Here is a 10,885-nt window from a genome sequence, read left to right on the forward strand (position 1 = left end):
TTTTTAATTGTAGTGTCTTCTCCAACTCAGTCACAGTAATCAAGTAGGTTGCTTTGGGATTGGCCTCACAGGGCAGCGAAGCATTCTGGGAATTGTTTTTCATTCCCATGAGACAAAAATACATTTTCTGTCTTTCCTCAGTCTAGAAGGCACCAAATTCAAAAATAATTTCACATTTCTACTACATTGATGACTCAGTTTAAATACATATTCATCTTCCCAGCGCTGAAGTACCCCTTTAAAGGTATATTTCACCCAAAAATGAAAATTCTGTCATGTTGTTCTAAACCTGAATGGCTGGCTTCTGCAGAACACACAAAAAAATTATTTGTAGATTTTATATATATTTTTGGTGTGTTTGTGTGTGTTCTGCAGAAGAAAGACCTATACGAACATGACAATTGTAAAGTTTTAGTGAGCTATCAATTTAAAACATTCAGGGTAAACTGAAGAATCCAAAAAGGACAATTCTAAACCCATTACCTCAATTTGAAGTCGCCAACAACAAGAAGAATGCTTGAGTCGTTATTTGTGCACAAGGTACTTTATTTCTTTCAATTTAAGTTGAATCTTGTGAAACCATTGATGTACTCTCTCCACATCAGGGAACTGTAGTTTGCTACCGCCCATCGCATATTTAGTTCAGATTCACCACAACAGATGTAGACGGAACAAATATTTTTTATTTATCAATACAAAATACAGATGTCTAACCAGATTACTCATTAAATGAGCACTGAATCATGCTTTTACCTACTGGTTATCTTTAAATTATAATTCAAATGTTCTCTACGTCATTGTTCTCACTTCGACTAATCTGAAATGCACACAGGTTTGATATAAAGTAAGAATGTGTGGATAAGCAACAGATATGTGATTCCTTCAAGCTCACAATCTCCAGATCCCAGTTTATTTATTGTAATATATTGAATAGTTGCACAAACATTTGAGGTATGCGGTTTTCATGGTCAACATAGTCATCTGTGGTACAAGGCAACTACTGATCGCTGCATTTGCGTATCCAAACAGTCTAAATGGATCCAAATCAGGATTGAATCACCTTCATGTCTTTAACGGTCCTGACAGTTGCAGACATGCTACTTTGGCATGTCATTTGCATACTTCATTCAAGCTTCATCTATTTGTTTCTATATTTAAAACACTGCAAATCAGGTCTCAGCCTTCATGGAAGGCAAACATGTAAACTATCACTACTGGCACACTATAGGCTACATCAAAAATACCGCAGGACTTCAGTAGTCGGATGCTAGGTGCTAGGTATGTCGTGTTGACCGATAATCGGAATATGGGGAGGGTGTGTCCCCCTCAAAGTTTAAGGTGGGTTTATGGGTAAAAGGACATACAGTATAGTCAAACTCCCCTGCCTCCAATTAGTGATCCAACTACCTATAAAAACTTGCACATCCCTGCCCTACAAGCAGTAAAGGCCCAATCACACCAAGAACGATAACGTTATAGTGTCCACACCAACACAACTATGTCTATTTATTATAAGCACGAGCTGTAGTTATGTCATCGGCTTCAGATGCTCAACGCTTCGAATTGAAGAGGTGGATTCTGATTGGCTGTCAATGTTTTATATTTCATCACCTGGGGGAAAAATGGTTCTATATTGATTCCAAAGGTATCGTTCTTCTGTACCATTATCGTTGTGGTGTGAACTTCGCTGTTTTCATGGAATTCAATGCCTGTTCACAACAAAAATGCTAACTGTAATAATAACGATTAAGCGTTTTGTTTAGTGCATTGCAGTTTTAACATCTGCCACTTTATTTTTATTAACAAAGTCATTGAGTTGTCTGGGTAAAACATTTGCTTTTCCGGAATTTATTTTTTTGTATTATAATATCATTTATACTGAAGCAATATTCTCACCAGTGTTCAGTCAGCTTTGACATGTTTATTTAATCTGCATATGTGACTTTTTTTTAACCTTTCATAAAAGGCATTTTCCCTCTAATCTTATTAAATATATTTTCAATTTTAAATTGTTTAAAATTTGGATAAGGGCTTACCAATCAAATTAAATAACTGACAATGATAAATTACAACTGCATTAATAATATTGAGATTTTAAAAAATATTGTTTTAATATACAAATAAAAAATGTTGAAAAGAATGTTTAAACATGAAACTAAACTGCCAGTAGTTGGCAGAAGGTGACCGCCTTAATGAGTGAGTCATTGAGTCGATTCGTTGAAATGGCTGATTTAGTCGTTTATGAATATGTCGCTGAATCATTCAGTAACACATGTTATGCTAACACATAAACACACTGTAACACTGTTTACAATTTTCGCTGCTGCCATAGAACAAAAACATTTAATATTTTACCAAAAAATGTAAGTGACTAAGTTAATTGTTTATTGAGCTGTCATATGAAATCATTGTCACGTATTCAATCATGATGTGTTTAGGAAATCAGCAACCTTGGTCGCGTGATGTTACTTAACTGTATCGTATGTTATAAATATAAAAACGCCACATTTAGAATTTTAACCGTGTATGTTAACTGCGTTAATCTGTGTGAGCTGTCCTCGTTTGCTTTTTGATTTCTCTTTAGCCCCTTTCATACTGCGATTCCGGCAAATACACGCGACCCGGCATTTGTTTCTGGGCCGCTAGATTTGGTCCATTCACACTGCCAGCGAAATACCGTAATATGTGCGCTTTCACACACAACCCGTAACGGTCCCGGATCGAGTTGACACGTGACATCCGGATGTGACGTATAATGGCGAGCGATCTCAGCTTCAGCACGGATAGTAAGGAGCTCTGTGGTCTCGACCTGTGTCCAATTTGCGCACGTTTCTGCTTCTCCCGACCCGGGTTCAATTCGGTAATCAATTCCGGGACGTGAAGGCGACCCGGCAATGTTCCTGGAATATTGCGGGTCCGGCGTGCAGTGTGAAAGGGGCTTTTGAGAGACACTAAATGAATGAATCATTCTTGCATTTTGGTGACTCCCTAGTTATTTTTTGTTATTGACGTTTTAATCAGGCTACTTGTGTAAAATTCTCTTTCACTTCCCCTTCAGAAAACTTGTACAGGTGTCCTGCCGCTTTTGCATAGTTTCTGCTTGCTGTTTAATCATTTTGTTTGAAATGTATCATCTTTGGTGTGAACAGTCCTTTATAATTATAATTACCGATCTTGGTCTGAAGGGGCCATATGATACCAAAGTGCAGAGGAAGTTATATTCTCGTCTCTTATTTTAGAAATCAAAATATTAAACCTTTGAAAGTGAATTTAATGTATATAGTTGAGTGACGGTACAATAAAACTTCACATCTAGACGGACCAAATGAGTTACAGTAATGAACAACTCTGTACAACATTACAATGGCACTTCAGAGCAGTCGTGAACAAATGTTCTGTGCTAGTGAGGCAGCTTGAACGTGATGGCGACCGATCCATATTCCTGGCCGGAATACGGGTTTGCCATAGCAGCCTGGTCTTTGAGTAGATACATAAGTGAGCTAGCAATGGGCACTTGGTCGTTGCACACATGGGACATCTTGTATGGCGCACTCACCGACATGAGGTAAAGAATCTGACAACTGTGCACATGGTCCCTTTGAAACCAAAGACAAGTGTTCAGGTTTTGCGGGATGGTGGTCTTGGGAGGAAACTGCCTATGTGACGCTGCTTTCGTCAACGTTACCCTCACAGACTTCCTCTACACCCCCACTACGGTTACCACCAATGCCCAGAATGCCAGAACCCAGGCTGTGCGGCCCACTTTGAGAACCGATTCCTAGAAGAGACCCAGGTGCCGCCATGCTGAGACACGAGACGCCGTTGCTGCTAATGGAATGTTGCTGAGATAAAACCGGAATCCCACTTCTGGTGCCAAGGCTACCTTGATTGGGCTCACTTGCCGATGGGAGCTTCAGGTGATGTGGCGGAGAGATGACCGATCTTTCCGATCCCGCTCTTCCGTCGGCCCTGCTCCGTCTTTCGCAATGCGAGCGATGCCGCATGAAGCTGTCGCGCCACATGAACTTCTTCCCGCAGCCGTGGCAGTCGTAGGGTTTCAGACCGGTGTGGGTCTTCATGTGCTCTGTGAGGTGATGCTTCATCTTGAACTTCTTGGCACATACGGGACAGTTAAAGGGCCGCAAGTCCAGGTGCATGTTGATGTGGCGGTCCCGCATGCTCTTGTGTGTGAACGTCTTCCCGCAATGACACATGAAGACCTTGCCTGAATTGCCGGCCACGCCGCCGTCTAATCCTTCCATCCCGCTGCCCAGCGCACCTTGGCCGGGTAAGTGGACCGCTCCGTGTTCAAGGCTTCCTTTTAGAGACACCCCGGACATACCTCCTGCAAGCCCTAATGGAGATGTAGACTCCAGGGCGGCTTGATTGTACAGAAGAATCTGGTTTCCTTGCATATCCAGAGGGAAGAGCTGAGCTCTGGTGGCCGTCGACTGAACCGAGCCGAGCAGGGCGGATACGGCCCTGTTGGGGCATTGACCGGGATTCTCAGGAGGGTGCTGAGATGATGTCTGGTCCATCAAACCCCTCTCAAACTTGAGGTAGTCTTCCGAAGACTGGCAATAATCAACCTAAAGGAAAAAAAGACATTTAGGTAATGGAGAACTTTGTCTTATTATCTCTTATTCTAATCCAATTGTATGTATGCGTGATCTCAATCACTGATAATCTGTCAGTTGTATGTGGCAAATAACACTAGGTGTCTCTACATTTTTGGAGATATTTCATTTACAAAAGTATTTGGAAAATTAAAAATTATAAATCCTGCATTACATATTTTGACAACATTTATCAAAACAAGTAACACAAGCACATTTTCAAATGTATATAATTTTTAATGTACATATTTGCAAGGCATTTCGCAAAATTAAGTTTGTTTATAAAATATGTGGTTTTTAAAATATGAAGCAGAAGATATATTGTTCAAAATAAAGACAAAAGGTCTTGGAGCATGTTCATTTGTTGATGTGATAAACTAAACTGGTGCTTATTCTGTTAAGACACCTGTGTGAATTTGAGAGAATTTTTACATCTACAAAAAGTGGCTCAGAAAAGGTAAGTTAGTTCTGAGACAGGCTCTCGCATAATTTTTTACAGATGCAACTTGGTTTGATATTTTGTTTCTAATACAATGGCATTCAAACATTTAAAATTTTACTTAAAGGTGTGGTAAGTGATATCTGGTAACTGTTGTTGTCATTTCAAATCACCAAAACAAACACGCCCCTACCCCCAAAAAGGGTCTCGGCCCTATTTTGATAGCTCCGCCCCACACATATGTAACCCAGGCAACGACTGTGACAGAATATGTGTGTGACTAATCCAGGTCGAATATTCAATAAAAAAGTCACGCCTTCCATCACAAAACACAAACCGTTCTCACGAACAACTCGATAGAACACGAGCCGACAGTCCAGCTAACGACATATTACAATTATGACCAGATTAGCATTACAGCGATCACAAAAAACAAACTGTTCTCACCAACAACTCGATAGAACACGAGCCGACAGTCCAGCTGAAGACATATTACCATTATGACAAGATTAGAGTTACAGCGATCACAAAACACAAACTGTTCTCATGAACAACTCGATAGAACACGAGCCGACAGTCCAGCTGAAGAAATATTACAATTATGACCAGATTAGAGTTACAGCGATCACAAAACACAAACCGTTCTCATGCACAACTCGATAAAGTTAGTAGGCTACAAGCTCGATAGTCCAGCTAACGACATATTACAATTATGACCGGATGGGTAATATAGATGTAAAGAGGAAACAAACATACCGGTATATTAGGAGTAGAGTATCTTACCTGTCGAACACATTTTGTGAGCTGACGCTTGAAACACTGAGGGGATTTAGATTCTCCATACGGTGTGGAAATGAACGGGCCAAAACACACAATATCTTTATTTTTATTTTTTAATATTCTACTTAAAGGGTTAGTTCACCTAAAAATTCTCTCATTCTGTCATAAATTACTCACACTTTCAATGTCCAGAAAGGTAGTAAAGACATTGTAAAAATAGTCCATGTGGCTACAGTGGTTCAACCTTAAGTGTTAGTTCACCCAAAAACTGGTGTATATGACATTCTTCTTTCAGACGAATAAAAATGGGTATATTTAAAAAAAGTCCTGCTAATATAATCTTTATAATGGCAGTGAATTGTTGCCTCGTTTATGAAGTCCATAAAAGTGCATCAATCCATCATATAACTGCACCACACGGCTCCGGGGGGTAAAGGCCTTCTGAAGAGAAGTGGCGCATTTGTGTAAGAAAAATATCCATATTTTTAACCATAAAACTTTATAGACTAAAATAACTAACTTCCGGCCAGGATAACAGTTGCTTAAATTATTTTAATGTAATTACAAAATTATTATAACATCTCAAATACTACAATAAATAAAATGTTTTTTTTACAGTCTATGGTTTTTACATAATGACTGATGAGTTTGATTCGATTGATCATGCATCACTCTACTTCCTTTTCCCATCACATATCAGATTGAACAATTTCTTTTTTTTAAATGAAGACAATATTTGAAAAGTGGAAATAAAGCGCCTAACGTGTGTTGTAATCGCTGCTCATGTTTCGTGGACAGGTTGTAGTTACAGTTTTGGGTTATGTTAACAGTGACACTGACGGGTGGGCACGTTTGTGGTCATTTTACAAGGTGTGTTGTGTTCTATGAATTTTTTTTTTTAATAGGATCAAAAAATAAGATTGAAATGGCCTGAATATTGATTATGTCCTTTCACCTGAAAGCAAAGGTGTAATTTGCGGGTGGCACATGTATGTTTGTTTTTTGCGCACAAAAGTATTCTCGTCGCTTCATAAAATTAAGGTTGAACCACTAGAGTCACATGGACTATTTTAACAAACAATCTCTTTACTGCCTTTCAGGGCTGTATATGGGGGTCAGAAAGCTCTCAGATTTCATCAAAAAGATCTTCATTTGTGGTCCAAAGATAAACAAAGGTCCTGTGGGTTTGGAACGAAATGGGGGTGAGTAAATAATGACAGAATTTTTGGGTGAACTAACCCTTAAATGAGACTATATATTCTGTCTGGCTTTTCTGTAATGGCTTAGAATGTAGCCATTTAGCATATCACCTCCCGTCATATTAATGCTCGCACTATTTTATATTGAAAGCAAATTGATTGTATCGATAATATTCAATATATTCTTGAGCCCAAGTTGCAAACCATGTGCAATTTTAGGAAAGCTACTGACTCACCTGTGCCTCCATTTCAGTATTTTCTCTAAATCCAGAGAGGGTCCTAACGTTTGATATGTTAAATGTCCTGTCCCTCTCTCTGACCATCTCCAGCTCTCTTTCCTCTTCATCGTCACCTCCTTCCTCTCCTCCCGACACCACGATCAGGTCGTCGTCTCTCGAGTGCTCCGTCTTCACCACCACCCACTGTTTTCTGGGCATAATGCTCGGCTGACTGTACGACGGCCGCTTCTGGGTCGGCGAGGAGGAGTCTCCGTCTTGATACGACGAAACTCCAAAGCTGTCGCTCACCCCAACCTCTTGATCGGAGACTGAGGTTGAGCCCTTACGCTTGCCTCCCCGGTCACTTTTCCTGGGAAACAAAAGCTCATCGTCATCGTCTTCATCTTCTTCAATCATGAAACCCTCCTCTCCACCGGAGGGCATGCAGTAGGTCGGGGTAGAGTGTACGGCACCCTCTCCTACTGCTCCGGTTGTCACCATGGCCCCGCCAAAGTTCGCGTCTCTAGGACTGAAGTAATTGGTGCTGCTCGGGGACTGGCTCTCGCTGAAGGAAGGTCGACTAGGAGGTTGAGGAGTAGAAGGTCCGTCTCCTCCATCTGCTTGGGCGACCTTGTTGCCTCCGCTGCTGTGTCTTATATTCTCCTTGTCGCCCGATCCCTGAGGTCCACTGGAACCTCCCCTGCCCTCTTTGAGAAGCTCAGTGCATTTGTCCACAATGTGCCACATTTGAAGCACACTGCCAACAGTGAGGTAGTTCACAATGTCTTCACGAAGCATTCGCAGCTGGCCAGTGTACGCGCAACTGAGGACACTCTCAAAGGCCAGAGGGTCCATGACCGCCGGGATGGAGACAGTGGACATGTTCTTCAGCAGCACCTTGCAAGCAAGAAAATAAGAACTTTCATATAAAGATTGCAGAGATTAATCTGAAATTGTAAAATTGTTAACTTATTTTCAGCAGTGATCAAACTTGTACACACTGGTCACAGGCACAACGTCACCAAGCCTGACATGACATAAAGCAATGATATCTAAGGGGCTGAGTTGTTTACTTCATTCAGGGCGATTCAGTAATGCGCGCAAAAAATTGAGAACAAGAACATTGTTAGGGAAAAGGAAGTCTACCTTGGGCAGATTAACAAAAATCAATCAGACAGCTTATTTCTGTGCTGTCAGGCCTAGCAACTGTATCCAAGGGAACGGGCCATTTAGAATTTCAATGAACTTCAAAAATGTCAACAAACAGGACGTGACTCTTTCGCAGCATTTAGATAAAGACATACCTGGTCATGAAAGTAGGGTGACGATGCAGCCAGCACACATCGGTGGGCCTTGAACACCTGGCCCTGAACGTGGATGGAGAGGTCGCAGAGATGGCCTTCTTCACGCTGCCGATTCAGGCTGTCCAGCACTGATGTCTGCGCGCTGGGGAAGCACACCTGCACCACTGAACCAGTGGCTGAACCCACCGAGTCACCATAGCCTTGGTCCGCTGTGGCTGACTGCATTCCTGCAAGAGGATGAGCGTCACAAAATAGCTGTCACACAACTTATTTCAATGCAAACTTGAAGCCTAATATGGTTGTCAGTCCTGTTTTAAAGTGCTAAGTATTCACACAGTTTAGTTGTAAACCAGAGTAACAACCGCCTTATATAATCAAACTGATTCCATTAAACATTCTGCACTTTTCTATTACTATTTCACTATTATAAAATTCACCAAATGTTATATTTACATTGAAAATAAATGACTTTAAGTCAGTTTGACATAAAAAATTGTTTTATATAATAATTCTATGGTATGAATATAAGAATATATGTTATACTTATTTTATATTATACGTATATATGATAAAATTATTAAAGCAAGTTTATAGTATATAAACAAACAGCTGCTAAAAATTGAGGTTTTGATTTTTTCACAGACAAAAAGCAGCATTCATTTTGATTAAATATGCTTTACTTCTCTTTGGACCCCCAAAAATGATAATGTAGGTCCAAAGAACAAGAGGCACTGACCAGACACTGCATTAACACTTTATTATAAAACGGAAAGGGTTCTTGACACGACAGTAAAGTTAATAAATAATGACATTTTTCATAAATACAGTTTCCTCAGATCCGGTTATAATGCTTCGGATGACGTGGGTATTTTGCTATCTATTAAAGTTGCAGTGGTGTTTGCTCAACAAACAGTCCGTGGTTTTGCACGCCCGCCATCAGCATGTATTAAAATGAAATTCGCCCCGTATAAATTCGCACACCCTTTTAAAACTGTTCGCGTCAGAAATCAGGGGGGTTCGCAGACTGCTCTTATTTACGTTAGCCAGCCGCTACGAAACGATTCCGTATGGCCTTAAGAACCATGAAAGCGGATCGTCTCACAGATCAGTGTCTATTTATCGAGCAAGATATCTTACCGATTTTAATATCTCCGTCAGGCACTCAAATGGGGGGTTTTCATTATGATAAATCGAGGTTTCCCACCGTTCGGGAATGCCGAGCGTAATGGTGGACTGACATCTGGTTTGGAGTCTGGTTTTACCTTTAAGAAATCCCAGACAGCTGCTCTAGACTCGGCCGACTAAAAAAGGAACCAAACAAACGCTGGATCCCGTTCTCTATTGTCATGGCAACAAGTGCTGCTTCAAAGCATAGACATATAAGCAACAAACTATCAAATTTATAACCATTTACAAAAAAAAATCTTATAATAATTTTGGCTAAAATATAAAAAACTATATAAGACCGTAATGGACAATAATACACAATAACGAGGGTTACATCAAAATAAAACCACAACGAATATTTAGCAAGGAAAAGTGGTAAATTAAGTACAAATTTACGAGAAGGATCTCATTTCAGTCACCAAAAAACTTTTTGTTTGTTGTTTATACAGAATTTGTATAGACAACCTTTAACAAAGTTTGAAAAGTCATCCCAAAATAGAGTCCCAAAACATGATTGCCTCTTCAAACTGGTGACAAAAGGAGCACGTGGGAAAATACTATTAAATTTAGCAAGTTTATAATTAACGAGGTAGCAATTAACCACATTTGTCTTCAGCAACATCACTTCATTAGTTTTAAAGAGAATGTTTCAAGTTGGTATAATTATTACAAGTTACAATTGTACTTGTAGCGCATTTAACTGTGAAAAGGGAGTAAAAAGGTCCCTAAACCGTAATGACATTTTTCTTTAAGTGTCAAACATTTCATGTTATATTATTCGGATAGGTTTTTGTTTTTCCCCAGTCCATAAACTTTTGCCATTTTCCCCATATATAATGTTTAACTGTGTGGGGTGAGAAGATACAATTTAAAATAACATTTCTATTTGCATACACTTTCAAACATAATGTATTCAAGTGATGGCAAAACTGAATTCTCAGCAGCATCACGTGATCCTTCAGAAATCATTCTTGGCGCAATTATCAATAACGGTTCTTAATATTATGCATGTTTTATCAAAATCCCTCCTATGGTATAATTAACATTGGACCTCTTTCAAACACTGAAAGTCTGTAATGTTTACTATGGTAATTAGTTTGTACGAGAAACAACTCATTTGTATTTTTCACAGTAAACAAATTAAGCAGTCACAAGAACAAAA

General features: G+C 39.7%; 1 protein-coding gene across 2 annotated transcripts; it reads right to left on the bottom strand.

Annotated features, from left to right (window-relative positions):
- Positions 1–188: 188 nt before the first annotated feature.
- Positions 189–9,832, bottom strand: zbtb22b (zinc finger and BTB domain containing 22b). 2 transcript variants are annotated; one of them, XM_067425884.1, is made up of 4 exons: positions 9,694–9,832; positions 8,557–8,783; positions 7,271–8,149; positions 189–4,589 (listed from the first exon to the last, which is right to left on the bottom strand). In XM_067425884.1, the coding sequence occupies exons 2-4, from the start codon at positions 8,779–8,781 to the stop codon at positions 3,657–3,659; spliced, it is 2,037 nt and encodes a 678-aa protein (XP_067281985.1). In that variant the 5' UTR covers positions 8,782–8,783; positions 9,694–9,832; the 3' UTR covers positions 189–3,656. The 2 variants fall into 2 exon arrangements, with proteins under 2 accessions (XP_067281985.1, XP_067281986.1); XM_067425885.1 differs by having other exon boundaries at positions 9,761–9,784.
- Positions 9,833–10,885: the final 1,053 nt, after the last annotated feature.

This window comes from Pseudorasbora parva, chromosome 19, assembly GCF_024679245.1.
Source record: "Pseudorasbora parva isolate DD20220531a chromosome 19, ASM2467924v1, whole genome shotgun sequence".
Lineage (NCBI taxonomy): Eukaryota > Metazoa > Chordata > Actinopteri > Cypriniformes > Gobionidae > Pseudorasbora > Pseudorasbora parva.

Bases quoted from the DNA above. Each gene is read 5' to 3' on its own strand.
- zbtb22b (XM_067425884.1), bottom strand. From the start codon at position 8,781: ATGCAGTCAGCCACAGCGGACCAAGGCTATGGTGACTCGGTGGGTTCA. The intron at 8,150-8,556 runs GTATGTCTTTAT...CTTGCTTGCAAG, and splicing joins CACCCTACTTTCATGACCAG to GTGCTGCTGAAGAACATGTC. The intron at 4,590-7,270 runs GTGAGTCAGTAG...TTTTTCCTTTAG, and splicing joins ATACTGAAATGGAGGCACAG to GTTGATTATTGCCAGTCTTC.